This window comes from Lagenorhynchus albirostris, chromosome 2 (assembly GCF_949774975.1).
Source record: "Lagenorhynchus albirostris chromosome 2, mLagAlb1.1, whole genome shotgun sequence".
Lineage (NCBI taxonomy): Eukaryota > Metazoa > Chordata > Mammalia > Artiodactyla > Delphinidae > Lagenorhynchus > Lagenorhynchus albirostris.
In genome coordinates, this window is record NC_083096.1 from 176,404,933 (window position 1) to 176,425,623 (window position 20,691).

Genomic DNA, 20,691 nt, shown 5'->3' on the forward strand with positions numbered 1-20,691 from the left:
CATATTTCTGATGCTATAAGCACATGTCCCTGAAAGTCCCCTCACCTCCCAGCATCTGCATTTCCAGTGCAATCCTATACCTGTGCTGGATCACCTTTCCTTTTCCCATTCACATTGAGCTGATATCTGAAATGACAGGTCTGTTTTCCTTTCATGATGCATCTATTGTCTAGATTTTTGTTTCCAAATGCCCAGAAGAAAGCTTTTGATAGATGCACCCGACTAGGCAGAGATATAGCAGTGGTATAGAAAGGGCTCCTCTTGATAGAATGTCTTATTGCCCCAGCGAGGGCATGGGCTAGAGCTAAGCCAGATGGCCCTGGGACATCCTAAATTCCTCATAATCTCAATTAGCTCATCCCGAAGCTGGGCAAGTCTGCCCAGGTGGAGAGCTCCATGAGGGCTGTAACTTTCCTGAGGGGCGGGATAAAACTCATCACTTAAATGGGGCATACCAGTGGTGTGACACAGCAGCTTCTCCATGATGGTCATAGAGAGGAGGTTCCCACACAGACTAAGGGTCCTGAGCTGGAAACAGTGGCTCAGGACAGGCAGGATAGACTCAAGTTGAAAGTCACTGATCCCACACTGCTCTAAGTTCAGTTCCTGGAGGGAGGCTGCAACTTGCTCCAGGAGAACTTGGAGGAGCTCAGGACTAAAGTCAGTCAGCGTGACACCACTCAGATCCAGGCCTTTTAGCTGACAGATGTTTGGGCACTGAGACAGATGGAGCAAGTCTGAATCTGTAAGCCGGCAGTTGGTTATTGAGAGGTTGTCCAAGGGGGTGTTCAGGCATCTGGGGGGAAAACAAGCAATTAGGTCTGAGAATCCAGGGTGGCATGAGCTAAAGTTGGCAGATAGTTGATTTGCCCAAAGCCAAGGTCCTACTAACTGCCTTAAGAAGGTCAATACCTAGAATACCTAGACTGACTCCTGTCATCTTCTTTGTGTGAGTGGGTCAACTTTACAGTATCTTGAAAGCTCTCTTTCATTATGGGTCAAGCAGGGTGAAACTTACTTCGCCTCTTTTAAATGATGAATGAAGATGATGAAATGCACTAGAACCTACTCAGCAGAGAGCCTAACATTGAGTCTCAATCAAGTGTGGGCATCACTGAATTTGAATATTGGGAGAGAAAATATAAAATGCTTTCAACTCAGGCTTCTTTCAGACCATGCTTAAGCCCTAGGCACCTGTATCTCTGGGCCAGTGGACGCTGGTGGGAGACATGTATAGAGAATCAAACTGGACAAGATCCCACATCATCAACAGGGTTTGCCAGTCTGCAGGGGCTCACTTACACCCCTGCATCATCTGCAAACCACCTTCCACTTTCTATTATCTGTGGCTGCTGCTCCACTGCCATCCTCTCAGAGTCGTGCATTTCTTAAATATTAATTTTCTGGAGCAGAAGACAGCCTTTTAGAGACTGGGAATTTCAGACAAGCTCACTGTGTTCACAAACCTGGTAAGCACAGAGATTCTCTCTCTCTCTTTCTCTCTCTTTCTGCCACGCAGCTTGTGGGATGGTAGTTTCCCAAGCCCTCAGCCATGAAAGTGCAGAGTTCTAACCACTGGACATCCAGGGAATTCCCCAGAGCTTCTCTTTAGAATTGCTCGGATCTGAGGTAGTTTCTTACCTCTTCACTTACCTAATTTCCTAAGTCATCTGACATAGATATCTCTTTCTAAGGAAGAACCTATGTCCACCCTCACTTGATCCTAACCCTATGATCTATAGCTTTCTACTATGGTGTCCCATTACAGAACCTCTATAGCAGTTTGTTCCTCTACCTTGATTTGTGTGGTTATGGGATACCACACTACAGAATAGAGCAGCAAATGACACAGTTCACGTGACATTCTAGTGTTGTGTTCACTGTTACCTGGTCAGTGGCCCACTCTCACCTAAGCATCTGGTCCAGGCAGCCTTCAAGGAAGGAGGGAGATTCCATACGGAGATCCTGGAGGTGGTGCAGCCTGAGGAACTGAGAGGTAATTTGGACAACGTGCTGCTGTTCCAGCTCCTCAAAGGCAGACACAAGAATGGGGGAGAGAAAGAGTCTCTGCACATTACCCATCTGGCCCAGGAGAGGAGCAAACGCGGCCAGGGTGGACAGATGCCAGGTGCAATTCACTTGCACCTCCTGGATACAGTCCAGTTGCACCCTACTCAGGACCGTCATAATATTTTCCATGGGCATTGAAACAATCTTCAGCTTCTTACAGCACAGGTGTATGGAAACTTTTCTCTGCTCCACCCACCTGATGAGGTAGGTGAGGAAATTATCCAGGGTCCTTTTCTTCAGACAAAGTTCTATGAACACCTCCAAGGGAGCCAAGGGCTGCTGTGTCATTGACCTGTGCTCAGCCACTGGTACCATTCCTGAGCTTGAGCACCCATGAGTGCTGGCTCCAGACCACATGCTCCAGAAGGTCTGGCCAGTATCCCGTAAATCCAGCACTTGCAGTTTGCACCTCCTATGAGGAACAGAGTAGTGGGGGTGCATTAAAATCCACACAGAATAAAACCACTGTCTCAGAATTGACAACAGACTGTCCACCTGTGTTTTTATTTCACATTCCTGTCATCACCTGCTGACTCCCCCTCTTCCCTCTCTGCCTCACTTTCCTCCATCTCCCTTTCCCTTCCCCCCCTTTCTAGTTCTTCACTTCTAGTACTGTTAAGCGTCACAGGAAGGAGATGGGGCATGTTCTTTCAACCCCCCTTGCATCTTAGGTACACTTACATATCAGGAAGGCATTTCCCATAGTGAGCCAATGCCTCGGAACTCCCTCACTGTCATCATCAGAACCCTCTTGTCCATCCCTTGTCCATCTACTTTCCCTCATCCCACCTGTCTCTTCCAGGAAGCCCAGGATTTTACCAGGCTATGCAAATCAGACTCACCTAGGGCGAACCTTCTGGGCAAGTAGGACATCAAGTGCTTCCAGCACTGCTTGTAAGGGCCCCACATGAGGCATGTCTATCAGGTCCCCCAGAGGCAGGCGGACAAAGGGCCAGGCTTGCACCATGGCCTTCAGGGTCTCGATGTGTCTCCCATGGAAGGCCTCCATGAACAGTGGTGGGAAGAGCTCAGTGGGCAGATCTTCCACAGCAGAAATGGCTGAGGCCTCATCCCTCAGCAGGCTTGTTCCCGCCAGGTCCAGGAGTCTGGGTGGGGTCTGGACACTCATCCTGACTCTGCTCCAAAAGGAATCCTGTGGAAACTGCCAGGGAACAAGGCATCGATTTCAGGCCAAGCAGGAGCACACCTCAGACTGTCTCCCAAACCTTCAGAAGTACCTACTCAGGCCAAGGTCACTGCCCTGGCAGAGGTGGAAGTGCCTCAATTAGCCCATATTACACTGTGGACTCAGGGGGCAGAAAACTATAACATGTTCCCTACTGGATCCAGAACAAGCATCTCACAAGTACCAATGAGGAGGAAAGGCAACCACTAGCTCATTCAGTTCCATCCACTGCTCTGCTTAATTCCTGTCCTACTGGGAAGTGGGTACCAAGGAGCCTGAGAGCTGATTCCAATCTTTATTTGGGAAAGACTTGCAGACCATGACTTAGAGCCCTAAATCTATGGGAAGAGGAGTGTCAGATGGACCAACACAGCCTACATCCTCAGTTACCTCAGTTAATTGGCTGGTAAAGATTAAGGAGATACTCCTACAGTGAATGCTATTTATCCACAAAATATATATTTTAAATTTAAATTTCAAGAAATAACATTCCAAACAGATGTTTTTTATTAAGAATATCTGCTTGAGGGACTTCCCTGGTGGTCCAGTGGTTAAGACTCTGTACTCCCATATGTATAACTGATTCACTTTGTTATAAAGCAGAAACTAACACACCATTGTAAAGCAATTATACCCCAATAAAGATGTTAAAAAAAAAAAACTCTGTACTCCCAATGGAGGGGGCCGGGGTTCAATCCCTGATCAGGGAACTAGATCCCACATGCTGCAACTAAAGGTCCCGCATACTGCAATGAAGATTCCACATGCTGCAACTAAGACCTGGCTCAGCCAAATACATAAATAACTATTTTTAAAAATAATATCTGCTTGGTGGGGACATTTAAAAATGAGATAAGCCAAAGAACAAATCAGAATATTTGAGATTTAGGCAAAACCACACTGAGAGGCAAAACCAAAACCTGAAATGTGTTCATCTGAAAAAAATGATTTTTCAAAAACTCTCTGTGCCATCCAGAGATCCATGCTACCCTTCAAGATCAGCTTCAAGATCAGCTTACCATGGGTAAGAAGAGGGTGTCCTTAGCTGAGGTTGGTAACTTACTGCTGTGATGGGGTTGGCAGGGTGCTCAGACCTCAGACCATGTGGAGACCCCAGCCCATGACGCTGGAGCCAGAAGAGTCTGCATTCCTTCTTCAGAGGCTGAGGCATTTATACACCTTTCTAATCCCATCATCCCTCTGGCCAACTACTAACTCAATCAGAAAAGGATCCTTGATTATATTCCATACTGCTCATTGGATTGATCCTGATTGGATCTCCGTTCTTCTCCAGATTACTTGATTGAATCAGATATCCATTCAGGAAACAGAAAGAATGATGGAGGGGGAATCAAGGACCCATTCGTGGATTCACTCCACAAACATTGACTGAATTCTACCAATATAGACAGTTATATTCCTGGGGGCTCAAACAGGAAAGGGATTATTGCTTCCTGACATCGGACGAGAAAAAAACATAACTTGAAACCATCCTTATTGGGGGATCTTCGGCCATATCAAAGTTATCGAAATGTCCCTGAATTAAAACAGCTTCATTAAGACAGTGGTATTGTTCCCAAAGTAAACAAAATAAACGTGTTTCTGTATCAACTTGTCACTTGGATGTTATGTAGCAAAGATACGAGATGATGAGCCTATTCAGGGAGCAAGGGAAGAGATTTGTGGATGTGGCTGGTGTTCCAGCCTTAAGCCGAGCCTTCGGTGAAGGTGGGCATGTCAAGATCACAGTGAGAAGTAAGGGTGGGGGCTTCACCTCTCGGAGCTGAGCATTCCTGAAGGGACCACTGAATGACTGCAACAATTGAAAATAAAGAGTTCTTATTCTCCTAAGGAGGATGGAGACTTAAAGACATTTCTCTGGGTGATATTTGGAAAGTAAAAGAGAGTGGCTCGGAGGAAACAGTGTCACCTTTGAGGGTGTTTCCTCCTAGAAAGTTGGGATCAGCACAGCAAACACCATGAAAAGACTAAATCTAAGAATGTGAGAAGAGGAAGAGATGTGAATCCTGGAATCAGACATTTCCAAGACTGAGAGCCACTGAGGGTGGGCACTGTGGGCTCTTTGGGAACTTGGAGCCAGGGAAGAAATAAACGTGGGTCAGTAGCAAATAACACGGTCATCCAGGGGCAGGTGCTACCAGGAGAGGTTTTCTTTAAGTTTTTTTCTCACTGAAGACACTTTCCAGATGGCAAATAGCCCCAGACTTTTTTCTGGTTATTGGAAGCCGAACCATAATCCCATTGGCCACTTTGCAAATGTATTTAGGTAATTACTGTTTTCTCAAACTTAGCTAAGTTCAAGACAGATTCTGAACAAGGAGACACCATTAGGCACAGAAATAAAATTCTTTTCTCTTCATAAATAGAGAAATTTTTTTCTCTTCTATTTGGTGTTTAAGGTTCTACCACATTCAGGGATGACTCCCACCTGGGCTGCATCACACAGAGATTCTTTTGAAGTTTAAGTTCACAAATATCTATCTCTAAGAATTTTCCTCTATCTCTAAGAATTTTCCATGCCTCTCTCCCACCCCATTTATTTGATGCCCAAACAATTCTTATATAGCACTGGCCACCAAGTCAAAGATTCTTTAAGGGTGTTTTCCCTCTGGGTCACATTCCGGAAGATTCCTTTCACCACATTTCTGCCATGGGTATAAATGACCTTTGCATAAAATAGGGTTAAATTGGATTCTACTCAATAGGCATTTTAACTCCCAGGCCAACCATCCCTTTTATTAAAGACCTGCGGTAGAGTGAGATTAGTACCACTGATAATCATAAACATCTCTGTTTATTGAACAAAAACTGGGTAAGGATGGTGCGGACACTTTTTATTCACTACCTCAGATCACCTTCACAGAAAATCTAAACATCGCTGCTATTTTCTCCATTTTTAGGCTGGCGAATCAAGGTTTCTTCCAGGTAGAGGAATCTTCCCATTTCTGTGCAGTGAATAATTAGGTGACAGGATCAGAAGGACCCCTCAAATTGTCAGACAACCTAAATGTTGCAAAGGACTGACAGAGAGCCTTCACATGATGTTAGCGGAAATGCGGGAAGTGCAGAGTTTAAGCTGGGGATGTTTCTATGGGGTGGCAGTTTCTATGAGGTCCAAAAAGACCATTGTTTTAAAGTGAGAAGTTGAAACTGATTCTCTGAAAAAAACTCGAGGGCTGATATGGAAAATAGCAAAAGTGGCTAGACTCCAAGTTGGTTGTTGTCAGATTTGTGGGCATTTGTGGGAAAATCAGAAGGTTTCCTGCCTGAGCAGTCATCTGTTGAGCGAGACGTGTCAGAAGGAAATCAGAGACAGACACAGGTTTACATGGTGAAGGCAAATTTTATTCAGGGCTATGACAATAGAGGGAAAGATACCCCAGCATGTGACTTGGCTTCATTCAAACTTCAACAGATAGGAATAGGGATTCACATCCAAAAAGCAGGGGGGTTACTGGCTGGTAAATTAATAAAGTCTGGGAGGGATTCTGGCTGAACCAATGTAACAGATTTCTTGCTAAAGGCAGCCCAGCATGATCTGATACCAATAGTGGGCAGTGAGGAAATTTGATCAGATTTTTGGGGTCATCAGATATCAAGCATGGGGATTCTTGCTGGACTGACCTATGGTTCTTATTGAAACTAGATTTTACAAGGAAGTACACAGACAATCCCAGGAGAGGATTCAGGAGGCTGAATAAATTTTGCTCAAACAAAGAACGTTTTCATTTGAGGGGACTGTGTTGGGGCACTGGGTAGACTGTGCAAACGCTGATTTAGTGAAAAGTGCGGCCAACTTGGGAACAGGTGAAAGTCACTGATGCTGGGCAGGGAGAGCAGAGGCAGGTCACATGGGAGTTGGAATGAAGACGGGACCCTTTGAAAGATTTCCATGATCTGATTAAGAGTCTCACACCCACTGTCATGGGTACCTGGAGATAATGTTGTCAGTGGACAAAGGAGCAAGAAGGGAGAGAGCACAGCCTGCATCCTGGCCTGGACAGAGCAGTCGGGTTGGAGACCCACAGAGGTGGAAAGACACAGGAGTCCCCATAGCCTTGGCAGTTTACAGGAGGCTTGAGGGTGGCCTCCAGAGGAGGAGGGCCGCTGGAATGCTGATTGGTCCACTGGGGTCTTGTTCTCTTTACGGTGATGGGTTGCTATGACCTGAATGTTTGTTCCCCGTCCCCTCCTCCACCTGCCACAACCAAACACACGCACATCCCACAGATTCTTCCGGTCACTACAGTGTTAACAGCCACCTTTTAGACTCTGTGTCTGTGTGTGTGTGTGTGTGTGTGTGTAAGGTCATGGAACGCTGACCACGTATGGACATCCATGGGCTCTGGGATCCACTCAGTCCCACCTCCACCCCTAACCATTGTCCCTCCACCGTCTCAACTGCCTGGAAAGGATTAGATGGATTGAGGGATTTTGAGATGGGGGATGACGCTGGGTTATCCAGTGAGCCTCACATAATCAGAAGAATCCTTAGAGAGGGAGACAGAGAGAAAAGAAGATGCTACACTGCTGGGTCTGGAAATGGAGGAAGGGGACACAAGCCAAGGAATGTAGGTGCCCCCTGGTAGCGGGAAAAGGCAAGGAAAGAATTGACCCCTACAAGGAACCCAGCCCCGAGAATTCGCTGTGAACTTCTCACCTCTAAAGCTGTAAGGGAATAAACTTGTGTTACTTTAGGACAGTGAGTTTGTGGTATTTGTTACAGCAGCAATAAGAACTAGTACACCACCTTTCTGGACCTTTAACAGACCTGCCGAGCTCCTTCCCAACTCGAAGCCTCACATATGCCATTCCTGCAGGCTGAGCCACCCTGTCCTCCCTCCCACCTGTCCCTGCACCTGGCTCATCCAGCTCAGCATTCTAGTCTCAGCCTAAATATCCCCTCCTCAGGGAAGCCCTCGCTCACTAGCTCATGTCTCCATGCCCCCATTACTGCTCTCATGCACCCCTTTAGTTCAGCACAACCCCAGTGATCTCCCTTATGACCTACTGGCCCCCAAGGTCCTCACTTCTGTAAGCCTGTCCCCCAACGTCACCCTCTCCTGAATGCAGGAAAGGGATGCATTCACATCCCTTTCCTGCTGGACAGAAGGCTGTGAGGCCAGAGGCTGCCTTGACCATGGCTCAGTGGATGTTTGTGGGGTGAATGGATGGTGCAGGAGGCGTGAGGAGGCCAGCTGGCTCCATGCCAGCTATCTCTTATGTCTTCTACCCACCCTTCCTCTATTCCGCATTCATCATATCACTCATTCATTCAACAAACATTCCTGGAGGATATGTACTGAGTTGTGAGAACTTGGAGTCATGTTACCTCTCTGGGCCTCAGTTTCCCCTTGTGTGAAATATGGGAACTTATGGGTTCTTCCAGTTACTCTTGACTTTCAAGTCTGTCTTCTGCACATACATGACACTCCTTGTGTCAAAGGGCTTTATTTGTGGGCTGGAAAAGAAAGGACCTGTGGGTTTGGAGGAGGGGTAGAAAGTATAAAACACAGACCATGATTCCAAGGGCCGCTCAGATCGGCTTGATTTAAAATTCTGGAAGTATGTGCAGCCGCCTGCTGTCTGGCAGGTCCGACGGTGTGGTGGGTCTCCACGTGATTCCACCTGTGCTGTGATGGGGTGGCAGTTCTCAGGAGTGTGGGACAGGCTGCAGGCGATGGGGAGGCCCCGGAATCGCATGCTCCCGCTGAGACGTAGCACCAGAAGGTGGTCTGGGGTAGGAAGAAGTGTAAATGCTCTCCCTCCGGGTGGCCTCGGGTGATGGGAGCCATCTCTGCTTCAACTGCTCGTAGAGTCCGTAGTTTGTAGGGGGAGCTGCAAGGCAAACAAGAGTCTGGGTGAACAGGGCTTAGAGGAGGAGGCTAGTGTTGATGGGACAGGAGAATGGTTGGTTGGACCCTGCAGGTTCTCCCAGGCTGCCGTACCAGGGAGCTAGGCTGGCCGTGCACCAGAGGGGAGAAGGAGGCTTGCAGGAGGGTGGTGGTCCTGCCAAACCCCCGAGAGCCTCAGGGTGTGGCCTGCTCCCTGTGTACCTAGGAGGGGCCAGGTACTGTGAGAAGCCTTGGAAAATTCAGCCCCATGACCTGATTGAAAGTGTGGCCCCATCAGTTCCTGGATAATAACTGCCCCACCCCAGCAGGGAAGGAAGCAGCGTGAGCTTGCGAGAGTGACCTTGAGAGAAACCCTTGCAAAGTAATGCATTTTGACAAGCTCTCACTCTCCACAAAAAGATAAGTGCAAAGGATAGAGGCAGCTTGAAATGTAAATCCGATCAAGGCACTCTCCTGGTAAATCTGTGCAAAGTCTTGTTACTGAGGGAAGGACAAAGTCCACACTCCTTATTGTGGCCTGTGAGCCCCTACCTGGCCTTCCTCTACCCCTACTTAGCAGCTTTGTCACTCGCTCTTGCCTCCCCTGGGATGTCCTTCCCTCCAATTCCTGCACGGCTCCCTCCTTCTCAATTCAGTTATTTCCTCCAGAAAGACCGTCCTTTGTCATCCCATCCCAACGAGAATCAATATACCGGCCTCACTTTCTCTCCGCTACCCGTTTTCTTTTCTTCATACCACATATCCCGGTGCAGTGCACTGGATCTTACGTTATCTTATTCATTAATGATGTCTTCTGTGTCTCCTCATGAGGGTGTCAATTCCCTGAGGGCAGGAATTCCTCCCTATCTGTCACTGCTGTGTCCCCAGATGCTACAATAGGGCATAGCACCTGGGGATTACTCAGTAGTGTTTATGAAATGGATGATGGATCTGAGTGTGCAGTGACGCTGTGCCCCACCACCTGTGCTCCAGGCAAACATGGTGCTGCAGGTGACAGTTTCATCCCACAGCAACATCATCCAGCAACACAGGGAGAGGGCAGGTGGCCTGGAGGGTAAATAGGACTCTTTCTCTATCTTCTCATTCTAATGCTTTTCTGGAGTCTGAGTCACCTGTGAGGTTCTTCCGCACCAGGTGGGCACACCTCAGCCCTATGCAGCTATGAACCCTTTAGAGCCCAATAAAGGAGGCGATCCCGCATTATAAAAATACCGGGAAGGGGGAAGTCAGCTTTCTCTGGGAGCCACAGCAACCTATGTCTATCCCACGTGCGGAGCTGGGGCAAGCTTGGGTTATAGTTATGCCGGTTGTAATGGTCGTCGTACGTGCTGATCAGATGGTGGCGCGAGGGCTCCTGGTGGTGGGTGATCAGGTGTTTGTACGGGAGCCCCTGGAAGGACAGACACAGGGCACATGTTACCAATCAGACGAAGGCATCCACCTGGCTGCGGCTGGAGACAGAATCTGCCCGCCATGGAGATCTGTGGTGCTGAAGGAGAGGGGTCCCCCATGGGAGTGTGGCTGCCTGAGCCCTGGGAGCCACCAACAGGAAACACACTTGTCTGCCCACCATGACGCAGTTCACCTTCAAACACACATCCCACCTCAGCTGCAGTCAGCTCTCTGCGTGAGGAGCTCCCAGCCTATGCCAAGACAACTCATGCCGAGAACGAGCTAGGGGGATGCAGTAACATGAAAGTCAGGATACCCAGCTGAATAGGGGAGTCCGGGCCATCTCATTGCATGCCCTGGGGATCTGAAATTACCCCCTTTGATCTGTCTCAAGTCTCATCCTTCCAAGCGCCGATTTCCATGGCAAGTGAAAGATGTTAAATGCCGAGCCTGACGTCTGCACCTTCTATTTCAATCAGTTACTATGGGAAGAGTCAGCGAATGCTCCGTAAATTGCCTTCTCCTGCAAAGGATTTATGTCTCCCTCAGCTGGCAACTCAGGGGGTGATTTCTTTGGTGGGGAGTTACTTACAGGGAGAAGAAAGCCGTGTTCTCCCGACTCTGGGACGTTTGCCTGAATCAGTGCTTTTCCTAAGAAAATCCTCTTGGCCCTAAAAGAGAATCCTAGAGGACTGGGCTGATCTACAGGGAAGATAATGTGGATTTCCATGCTCGTCCTCTTGTCTGGAGTCGCGGGGAGGTCTGTGCCTACTACAGCCCCAAAACACCGGCTGCACCGAATATTTCAAGTTGTGGTTCCATGAATCCGTCAGATCACAAGGCCACAGGGAGACACAGGGGGATGGGCACAGACATTAAGCAGGGGTTCCCAAGGTCCACATCACCAGGTGTCTGGAGTATATTTCCAAGGTCAGGGAAAGCAAGTCGGAGGGGTTCTCAGCTATCTTGACCATGCACACAAGATGTTTGTTTTGATCAGGTACAGTAAGCTGACAGACATAGAGACAACTACCTTTGAAAGAAGTCTATCACTTACAATTCCCAAGAGGAGGGGGCATGTCACATCGCACAGGACCACATGGGAAGCACAAGGGTCAGTCAGGAGGCAGAAGGACTGAAGATAGAACATGGCCCAGAGCCTTCGTTGCGCTTTCCAACAAAGGAATGGGCAAAGCAGGGTAGGCATGTTTGAGAAGTGTAGGATTGCACAGTTTGAATAAATTCAGGGTGTCTCTGGTTGTCACTGCCTGGGCCTGGAATGGGGAATATTGGCCTCGCATGTGAGCATTAGATAAAGGAGGTGATTGGAGGGATGGTCTCTGGATTGGTTGGTTTGCATCTGAAAGGCATGATGGCAGGCAAGTTGTTTACTGTCCCTAGGAATCAGCTAACCCTGGGAGGGGCAGCCTCTCCAGGATTAGCAAGACCCCTAAAATATCAAAGTAAAATACAGAAGATAAAAAACATGATTAAAACACCTGCCTAGGGGATAAAAACTCCATTGATCCATGGTCAATTGGAAGAGCAGTTGCAGCATTTGCCAAAGGGAGGAGAGTAAAGTGGGGAGGGAGATGGAAATGGAGGCTGTCCCAGTAGGGGAGCACAGGATGGAGCACACAGAGGAGCTGACAGAACTGAAGCAGCGATGTGGAAGCGATGCTGTTTCCAGTGTCCTCAGCACACAAACAGGCTATTTGAACAGAATCCCTAGACACGAATATCCAGCTGCTGGGTTCTATTTTGTGTATGTGTTGGAGGAGGCATCTTAATTTTATCCAGGCTCTATGTGTGTGTGGTTATCCCTCATCAGGGTTTGTGATGGGACAACAAATGTCTTTAAGAAAGGGCACCAAGGGGCTTCCCTGGTGGCGCAGTGGTTGAGAGTCCGCCTTGCCGATGCAGGGGACACGGATTCGCGTCCCGGTCCGGGAAGATCCCACATGCCGCGGAGCGGCTGGGCCCGTGAGCCATGGCCGCTGAGCCTGTGCGTCCAGAGCCTGTGCTTCGCAACGGAAGAGGCCACAACAGTGAGAGATCCACGTACCGAAAAAAAAAAAAAAAAAAAAAAGGCACCAAAGGTGTATTGAGAGTTAGGCTAAATGCCTCATGTACATTGATGGTTAGGGGATGGTTAGGATTGTGGGTTCTGATTTTGACTTCCTTGTATTCAAATATGTTTGTGTCTTCAGTGCACACTAATGCTAATGGTTGGCAGCACCAAAGCATCAGCACGGTCCGAGGACCATGCAGTGCGACCCAGATATGACAGCACAAACCAGAGATGCCGTCATGGTCCAGGGATGCTAGCACAGAACTGAACATCTGGCACTGTTTATACTGACATGAATCCCCAAATGCAGAAGTTGAAGAGTCAACTCTGGCAGGTGGTGAAAAGGGATCTGAGGAGACTTTTTGCTTGATTTCTTGATGTGCTGAGCAGCCCCCTGTTCCGTCCCTTACCGACAGGCTACACAGCTTCAGACAGGACACTCGCCACCCTTGGGCACATTTTATCTGAAAATGAGCTTGCTGAGCTGGACAATCCCTTGGGTCCCTTCCAGCTCTAAAATGCTCCATTCTGAAGGATGTCCATCCCTCATTCTGTGCCTCCCTGCCCCCACCCTGAATTTAGGCAAAGGTAGGGTTGTGTGGGGTGGGAGTGAGGGGACAGAAATCACCTCTATGAGCAGCAGGCTGGCAGAAGAAATAACTTGGGGGAACACCCAGATCATGGTGGGGACAGGGCATAGTTGTGCACCCAGTGGGTGAGCACCTACAAGCTTATTCTCTCCAGGCTGAACCTGGTGGGAAGTACCCATGAGAGTTGATATAGGAAGAGGCTTTCTCTCCTGTTCCTGGAAGGGCCAGGATCTCTGAGCCTCTGGAACACTCTCACCTAATTTGATAAATGTCTCTAATGCCTGGTCTTGGGCGTGGAAGGCATGTTCCGAGGTTGCAGTGCCCTGCTCCCTGTTCTGAAAGCCTGGAACACAGCCACACTCACAAACAGGCACCCAACAAGTGAGAGTTCACTGAACAGTCCTTGACTTTTCATACAAAAGAACAGGACGCTTGGGCATAGCTGCTACAAACACTGTTCAAACATCACCACGACTTAACTTTTGGAGTACTTTGTGTGATTCCTGACTACATTCACCTTAATTGAACACTTACCTTTGTTTGTTTCCCATATTCTTTGCCTGCACCCTGTTGGAAAAGTGTGAAGAGAGGGGGGAAATGGCCCAGGAAAGTGCTGGGATACCAGCCAAGGGGAATGCTACCAGCTTGAGATTAGATTGATATCTGTCCACCCAGTAAATAAGGGTGAGTGACATTGGCAGCCATCTGGCTGGGGAGGGTATTTAATGAGGTTACTCCTGAGTTTCTAAGAGGGAAATGGATCTAGAAAGAGTCTGGCTGTTGGTGTCTCCTGAGCATTGGGAGGGAGTCAGGCCTGAGTGGGGGGTCCCGAGCCCTCTTACCTCAACTCTCCTCTTGCTGTACCACCTGGAGGTCTGGTCCGGTTTGTGGCCTGGGAAGGGGATATACTCTTTTCTATAAATGGTCTGGGGTGTTTTCTCAGTGGCTTTGGTGAACTGAAAAAGACCAAATATTCAGGACAGTTTCTGTGATGCCCCTTCTCAAACTTCTGCTGCATCCCCTCAGCTCCCAACCATTGGAAGCTGGGCAGAAAAAGGGTAAATATGGACCCCGGGCATCCTGCACAACACAGGCTTAATTGTGCCCCCCTCCCTTCCAGTACTTGAAAAGGAGTGTGCTCAGGGACTTGGCAACCCCCCAAGAGCCCTTGGGAAAGCTGTTTTGGTGTCATCTGACCATATCTCATGGTCACTCCTGTTTCTGTTCTCTCCTCTCTCTCCCTGCTCGACTCCTCCCTTTCTTTTTCTCCTTTGTTGCTCACTCTTCCCAACTCTACTCTTTCTTTCCCCCATTATATTACATTTTTGTGGTTGATTTTTTTTTGAAATTCATTGTGGTAAAATATGCATAATAAAAGGTACCATTTTAACTATTTTTAAGTGTGTGGTTCAGTAGCATTAAGTACATTAACAGTGTTGTGCAACCACAACCACCCTCCATTTCCAGGACTTTTTCATCCTCTCAAACTGAAACTCTGTCCCCATTAAGCAACAGCTCCCCAATCTCCCCTCCCTCAGCCCCTGGCAACCATCATTCTACTTTCTGTCTCTGTGAATTTGACTACTCTATGTACCTCAGATAAGTGGAAGTATAGAGTATTTGTCTTTTGGTGACTGACTTATTTCACTTAGCATAGTGTCTTCAAGTTTTATCTACATGGTAGCATATGTCATAATTTTCTTTTAAAGACTGAGTGATATTCCATTGTATGTACATGCTCCATTTTGTTTATCCATTCATTCGTCATTGGATTACATCTACCTTTCAGTTCCTGTGAATAATGCTGCTGAGAACATGAATGTGCAAATATCTCTCTTCAAGATCCTGCTTTCACTCTGTTGATAGTGTTGATAGAGTTCTCTGATGCATAAAGTTTTTAATTTTGATGAAGTCCAATCGATCTATTTTTTTCTCTTGCTGCCTGTGTTTTGGGTGTCATATCCAAGAAATCACTGCTAACTTCAAGGTCATGTAGCTTTTCTTCTATGTTTTCTTCTAAGAGTTTTATAGTTTTAGGTCTTGTATCTAGGTCTTTGATCCATTTTGAATTAATTTTTTAATATGGTGTGAGGTAAGGGTCCAACTTCATTCTTTTTCATGAGTATGATGTTAGCTGTGCTTTGTAACAATCTATTTTAAATTGATCCTAACTTGCCTTAACTCATTAATAAAAACTCCACTCCTTTAGAGTTCTGCCCTCTCCCATATTATGTTATTGATGTCCCAAATTACATCTTGATCTACCATGTATGCACTAACATGGATTTATAATTATTTTTATACACTTGGGTTTTTTAATCATGTAGAAAATAGTGGAATTACAAACCAAAATTATAATAATAATGGCTTTTATATTTGTCTGTGTATTTATCTTTACCAGAGGTCTTTATGTTTTCATATGGCTTCAAGTTACTGTCTAGCATTTCTCCATTTCAACTTCAATGACTCCCATTAGCATGTCTTGTAGGGCAGCCCTAGTGGTAATGAACTCCCTCAGCTTTTGTTTATCTGGGAATGTTTTAATTTCTCCATTTTTGAAGTAGAGTTTTGCTGGCTAAAACAGTATTCTCAGTTGATAGTGGGGTGGGGGGTTTTGTTGTTACTATTTTTGACCCCTTTAAATTTATCACTCCACTGCCTTCTGACCTGCAAGGTTTCTTTTGAGAAATCTAATGATAATCTTATTAGGGCTCCCTTGTATGTGATGATTCATTTTTCTCTTGCTTCTTTAAAGATGATCTCTTTTTCTTTGACTTTCAACAGTTTGATTATAATTGTCTCTGTGTGGGTCTCTTTGGGGATTATTTTATTGATCTTCATTGAGCTTCTTGGATTCGTAGATCTATATCTTTTCTTCCAGTTTGGGAAGTTTTCAGCCATTATTTCTTCAAATAATCTCTCTGCCCCTTTCTCTCTCTCTTTTATCCCATAATCTGTATACTGGTCAGCTTGATGATGTCCCATAAGTCCTTGGGATCTGTTCACTTTTCTTATTCATTTTTCTTTTTGCTCCCTGGACTCAGTAATTTCAAATGATCTGTCTTCAAGTTCTCTGATTCTTTCTTCTGCTTGTTCAAATCCACTGTTGAATGTCTCTAGTGAATTTTTTTTCAATTTAGTTACTGAATTTTTCAATTCCATTATTTTTGTTTGATTCCTTTTTATAATTTCTATCTTTCATTAATATTCTCATTTTGCTTGTATATTATTTTCCCGATTTCATTTAATTCTTTGTCCATATTTTCTTTTAGATCTTTAAGCATATTTAAGACAGGTGGGTTTTTTTTTTAATTCTTTTAAATTTATTTACTTTATTTATTTATTTTTGGTTGTGTTGGGTCTCAGTTGATGTTGGTTGGCTTTCTCTAGTTGCATCCAGCAGGAGCTACTCTTCATTGAGGTGCACAGGTTTCTCATTGTTGTGGCTTCTCTTATTGAGGAGTACAGGCTCTAGGCATGCGGGCTTCAGTAGTTGTGGCATACAGGCTCAGTAGTTGTGGCACACAGGCTTAGTTGCTCTGCAGCATGTGGGATCTTCCTGAACCAGGAATCAAACCTGTATCCCCTGCATTGGCAGGTGGACTCTTAACCACTGCACCACCAAGGAAGCCCCTAAGACAGGTTTTTTTAAAGTTTTTCTCTGGTACTTCCATTGCCTGTGCTTCTTTAGGGACCATTTCTGCCACTTTATTTTCTTCCTTTTAGTGGGCCATCTTTTCCTGTTTCTTTGTATGCCTTATGATTTTTTTGTTGAACACTGAGCACTTGAAAAAACCAGCCATCTCTCCTTGTCTTTGCAGACTGGCTCCACTCAAGGAAAGTTCTCCGCTAAGTAGCAGGGCATGTTCTGAGCCTTGGAATCAGCCAGGTATGAAGGTTTAAGTTCTTCTCAGGACTTTTCTGAACATGAGCATGCATCCTCCTTAGGCCTCTGTGTGTGTGTGTGTGTGTGTGCGCGCGCGCGCGCATGCATGCACACACTTTTTATTTCCCCTGTGTACATGGCTGCTTTAAAATGCCTTAATTATCTGAGGCGTCTCTTCCTGGCTTCTCAGAGCCTTCGATGTTCTGTTGCATTCCTCTACCTATAATTTCTTGCCCCCAGACATTTGCAAGTTTGTAGTCCCCTGGCAGCTTTCATTAACTGTGACCACTGCTGCTTTTCAAGCTTTTCCTAGCCTAAAATATGAACTACCCACTTTTCCCTGTCTGGTCTCTTGAGTTAGGCAGAACAGAGACCAATCCCTCAGGCAGCTTCCAGACAGGTTACAATGTTGCTCCACTCCCTCTGGGTTCCAGGGAGGGAACTGGGAGCTGAGCCACTGCTTCCCCCACACTGCACCACACTGTGCTGGGGAGGGAATGCAGAAAGGGCAAGTAAAAATGCCATGGAATCTCCTACTATTTTGAATGTGGCTTTTTCTACTGGGCATTTGATTTTTTGCTATAGACCTTTGTTTTGCAGAGCTCCCATATAGTTGTTTCAGTTAGGCTATAGTTGCTTTTTAAGTGTTTCCATGAGAGAACAAGGAACCTGGAGCTTCTTAGTCTGCCATCTTTCTGACATCACTCCAACTCTGCTCTCTTTATGCAATCTCCTCTAGGTGTTGCACCAGTCCATAATATCCCTGGGTACTGCCTTACCCACAGGAGCCTGAAGGGACTGCTCACGCAGTCCTTCTTGCCCTTGGATTACACACCCCTACTCCCTAAACAAAGCCAAGTGCAGTCAGGGCTAAAAATGGCCAAAAGCCACATCTGACCAGAGGGGTGGTAAATGTTCATGTTCCCCCATGAAAACAGCCTTTTCCAGTTCTCAGAAATCACCATCAACCTTCCCCGCACTTGCATCAAAGCTGCCAATTCTATCTCACCCTCTTTCCCTTGCCTATTTTCCAAGAAGACATGAGGATGTCTAGACGTCTCTGCAGAAATTTAAGTGGGTCAGTCTTGATTGCCACGAATGAAGATATTCTATTTTAAGTAGGTCAATTCAGGCAAAGTATTTTGTGATGACCTTTAAGGTACTTGGGAACACCAAAAGCCCATTTGTTCTGTTTTGAAAGTGAAAGCTGAAATGCACAGGCAGGGCAAGGTTGCATAACAGGTGCCAGAGAACAGCAGTTCATCCCTGGACATCAACACAAGGAGTGTCAAGCCTGCCTTGGCAGGTAACACATCCTGGGAAGGGCCAGCCCAGGGAGAGCAGATATTCTTCAAATCAAGGTGCAGTGGAATTAGGGACAGGGAACACTGGATGCCTAGAAACACTCCACTGAATATGGAACTGCAAGGCACAACCATATTGACACCTGTGCTATGAGGTTTTCAAGATGTAATAGGGACCTTGATGATTGCTTGAACATAACTCCTCTATGTATAGCACAGTGCCACCTTCTTAAGATGCAGTCGCCTATGGCCCTTTGAAAATAATAATGTCCTAACTCCTCCCTCTCCCTAGCAGGTCTCCCTCTGAGCCCTCTGTCCACCTCCTCTTTTCTTACCATCTTCCTCTCCTCCAACCAGTTTCCAGTGAGCACTCTGGTTGAATACTTGGCCTCAATCTTCCAGCTCGGAGTGGAGAATGACTGTGGACTTACTGCAGTAAGAAACTGCATGGTAAGGATTTGCCCCAAGCTTCTTTGACTTAACACAGTTTAAGGTTTCGGGGGTGGGAGATGTTATGAAGTTGCTGAGTTTGGGATGCCTTTTTTTTTCTTTTCATCAGTCAAAAGGAGTGGTAGTAGATGAAACTCTACTAACTTCACAGAATAAAAGGGCCTTGAGAGTCCACTTTCAGCCTCCAGGGAGAGGTGATGTGATCTTGGATTCCCTACTGTTGACTGTCTCCATGGTGATAGACTCTGAGTATAAATACTCTCCTTAAGGCAGCAGCTGATTCTTCAGGAGCAAAATTGACACCCCAAAAGCAAATCAAACCAACAACAATCGCCACAAAAGCAGGAGGCAGAAGGACCTGGTTTCTATGTCACCACCTGATAAAAGGCATCATCTTTGCTGCATTTTTACAACTAGAACGAGTTGAGATGATGACATTCTACTACTTAATGAGTGCTGATGTGCTAGGCCCATACTGAGACTTTTACATGTACTCACCTGTTTAATCCTCAGAGCAGCTCTATGAAGCAGGTGCCAATGACGGTACCCATTTTATGGATGAGGACACTGAAGCAAGGAGGGGTTAAGTAGCTGCCTCAAGTCACACATGTGGAGAGCTGGGATTTAAATCCACTCTGATTCAGGTCTAAACCACTGGGCTCTACTCACTGCCCATCTGGCCCTTTGCCTAAGGGGCTTGAGGAAGAATCCTATCTTTGTGGTCAAACTAATAAATATTGTTCATTCAGATCATCTCCATTCATTCATTCCAGAGTCATTCTAGCAAGCATATGCCACATCCTTGGCACTGAGCTGGGGCTACAATGCATCAGTGGCTAGACCAGGGCCCCATCCCTATAGAGCTCAGTCCAATGGGATAAAGACCATGATCTTGCTTATTCATTAAGCCAAAAAATCAGGAACCACCTAGATATCTATCAGCAGAGAGCTGATTGTGACACATCATATAAAAAAATACCCTGTAGCTGTTAAAAAATGCTGACATAGGAAGATGCCTGCAATATATGGTTAAGTTAAAGAAGCAGTACACTGTAGTCTTGCTTGCCACAAATGAAGACATTCCATTTCAAGAAAGCAATTCAGAGAAAGTGTTTTCCAATGGCTTTTAAACAAAAATAGAGAAAATCCAGGAAATTATTTGTTCCATATTGAAACTAATTATGTGGCAGGGAAAGGACATGGAAGATAGAGCAGAGCAAACTTCTATTTGGTAGGTACCATAGTCTGGGCAAGTCTTGAGCCAGGAAGATGGGCTATCCTTTCAATCAAAACCCAAGAGAGCTACGTGTTCTGTATAATTCCATTTTTTAAAACTTTTTATTGTAAAATGTAACACAAACATGAAAAATTACTTTAAAAATAAAGGTACAGAAAAAATGAATTCTAGTATACAAAACCCCACCAGCATGTCGGTCAAGAAATAAAACATTCCCAGCACCCCAGAAGTGTTCCCATATGCCTTCTTCCACTCCAACCTGACTTCTGTGGCAATCTCTTCCTTGATTTTCTGTATATGCTTAGCACCAAAGGATGCATTCCTAAACACTCAAGCTTAGTATTGCCTGATTGTGGACTTTAAATGGAATCCTCTAGCATGTATTCATCTGAGTCTGAATTCTTTTCCTCAATATGGTTAATGTTTTTAAGGATCATCCATGTTGCACGTAGCTGTGGTTCCTAAATACTTTTGGACACAGAACATGTCTCCTAGTAGCCAGATATAGCCATTTCTCTAGGGCACTGGTTCTCAAAATTTCTAGTCTCTTAAAAACTATTGAGGACCCAAAGGGCTTTTTAAAATGTGGATTATATTAGTGGTCTGGAGCCAGATTGTACCAGTTTGTG

The 20,691-nt window shown here is 46.0% G+C and overlaps 2 protein-coding genes across 2 annotated transcripts; both read right to left on the reverse strand.

Annotated features, from left to right (window-relative positions):
* Positions 1-222: 222 nt before the first annotated feature.
* On the reverse strand, positions 223-3,199 carry LOC132515614 (PRAME family member 15-like). The gene is made up of 3 exons (XM_060141979.1): positions 2,913-3,199; positions 1,910-2,482; positions 223-796 (listed from the first exon to the last, which is right to left on the reverse strand). Exons 1-3 carry the CDS (start codon positions 3,197-3,199, stop codon positions 223-225), a joined length of 1,434 nt encoding a protein of 477 aa, XP_059997962.1.
* A 5,731-nt stretch (positions 3,200-8,930) lies between these two features.
* CFAP107 (cilia and flagella associated protein 107) lies at positions 8,931-18,824 on the reverse strand. The gene is made up of 4 exons (XM_060141980.1): positions 18,711-18,824; positions 14,028-14,141; positions 10,345-10,522; positions 8,931-9,115 (listed from the first exon to the last, which is right to left on the reverse strand). The coding sequence occupies exons 1-4, from the start codon at positions 18,822-18,824 to the stop codon at positions 8,931-8,933; spliced, it is 591 nt and encodes a 196-aa protein (XP_059997963.1).
* Positions 18,825-20,691: the final 1,867 nt, after the last annotated feature.

Coding starts and splice junctions, on each gene's coding strand:
- LOC132515614 (XM_060141979.1), bottom strand. CDS start 3,199: ATGAGTGTCCAGACCCCACCCAGACTCCTGGACCTGGCGGGAACAAGC. Junction 2,483..2,912: donor GCCCAGAAGGTTCGCCCTAG/GTGAGTCTGATT, acceptor TGTTCCTCATAG/GAGGTGCAAACTGCAAGTGC. Junction 797..1,909: donor TGCCTGGACCAGATGCTTAG/GTGAGAGTGGGC, acceptor TTTTCCCCCCAG/ATGCCTGAACACCCCCTTGG.
- CFAP107 (XM_060141980.1), bottom strand. CDS start 18,824: ATGCAGTTTCTTACTGCAGTAAGTCCACAGTCATTCTCCACTCCGAGC. Junction 14,142..18,710: donor GGTTGGAGGAGAGGAAGATG/GTAAGAAAAGAG, acceptor GGTCTTTTTCAG/TTCACCAAAGCCACTGAGAA. Junction 10,523..14,027: donor ACAGCAAGAGGAGAGTTGAG/GTAAGAGGGCTC, acceptor CTGTCCTTCCAG/GGGCTCCCGTACAAACACCT.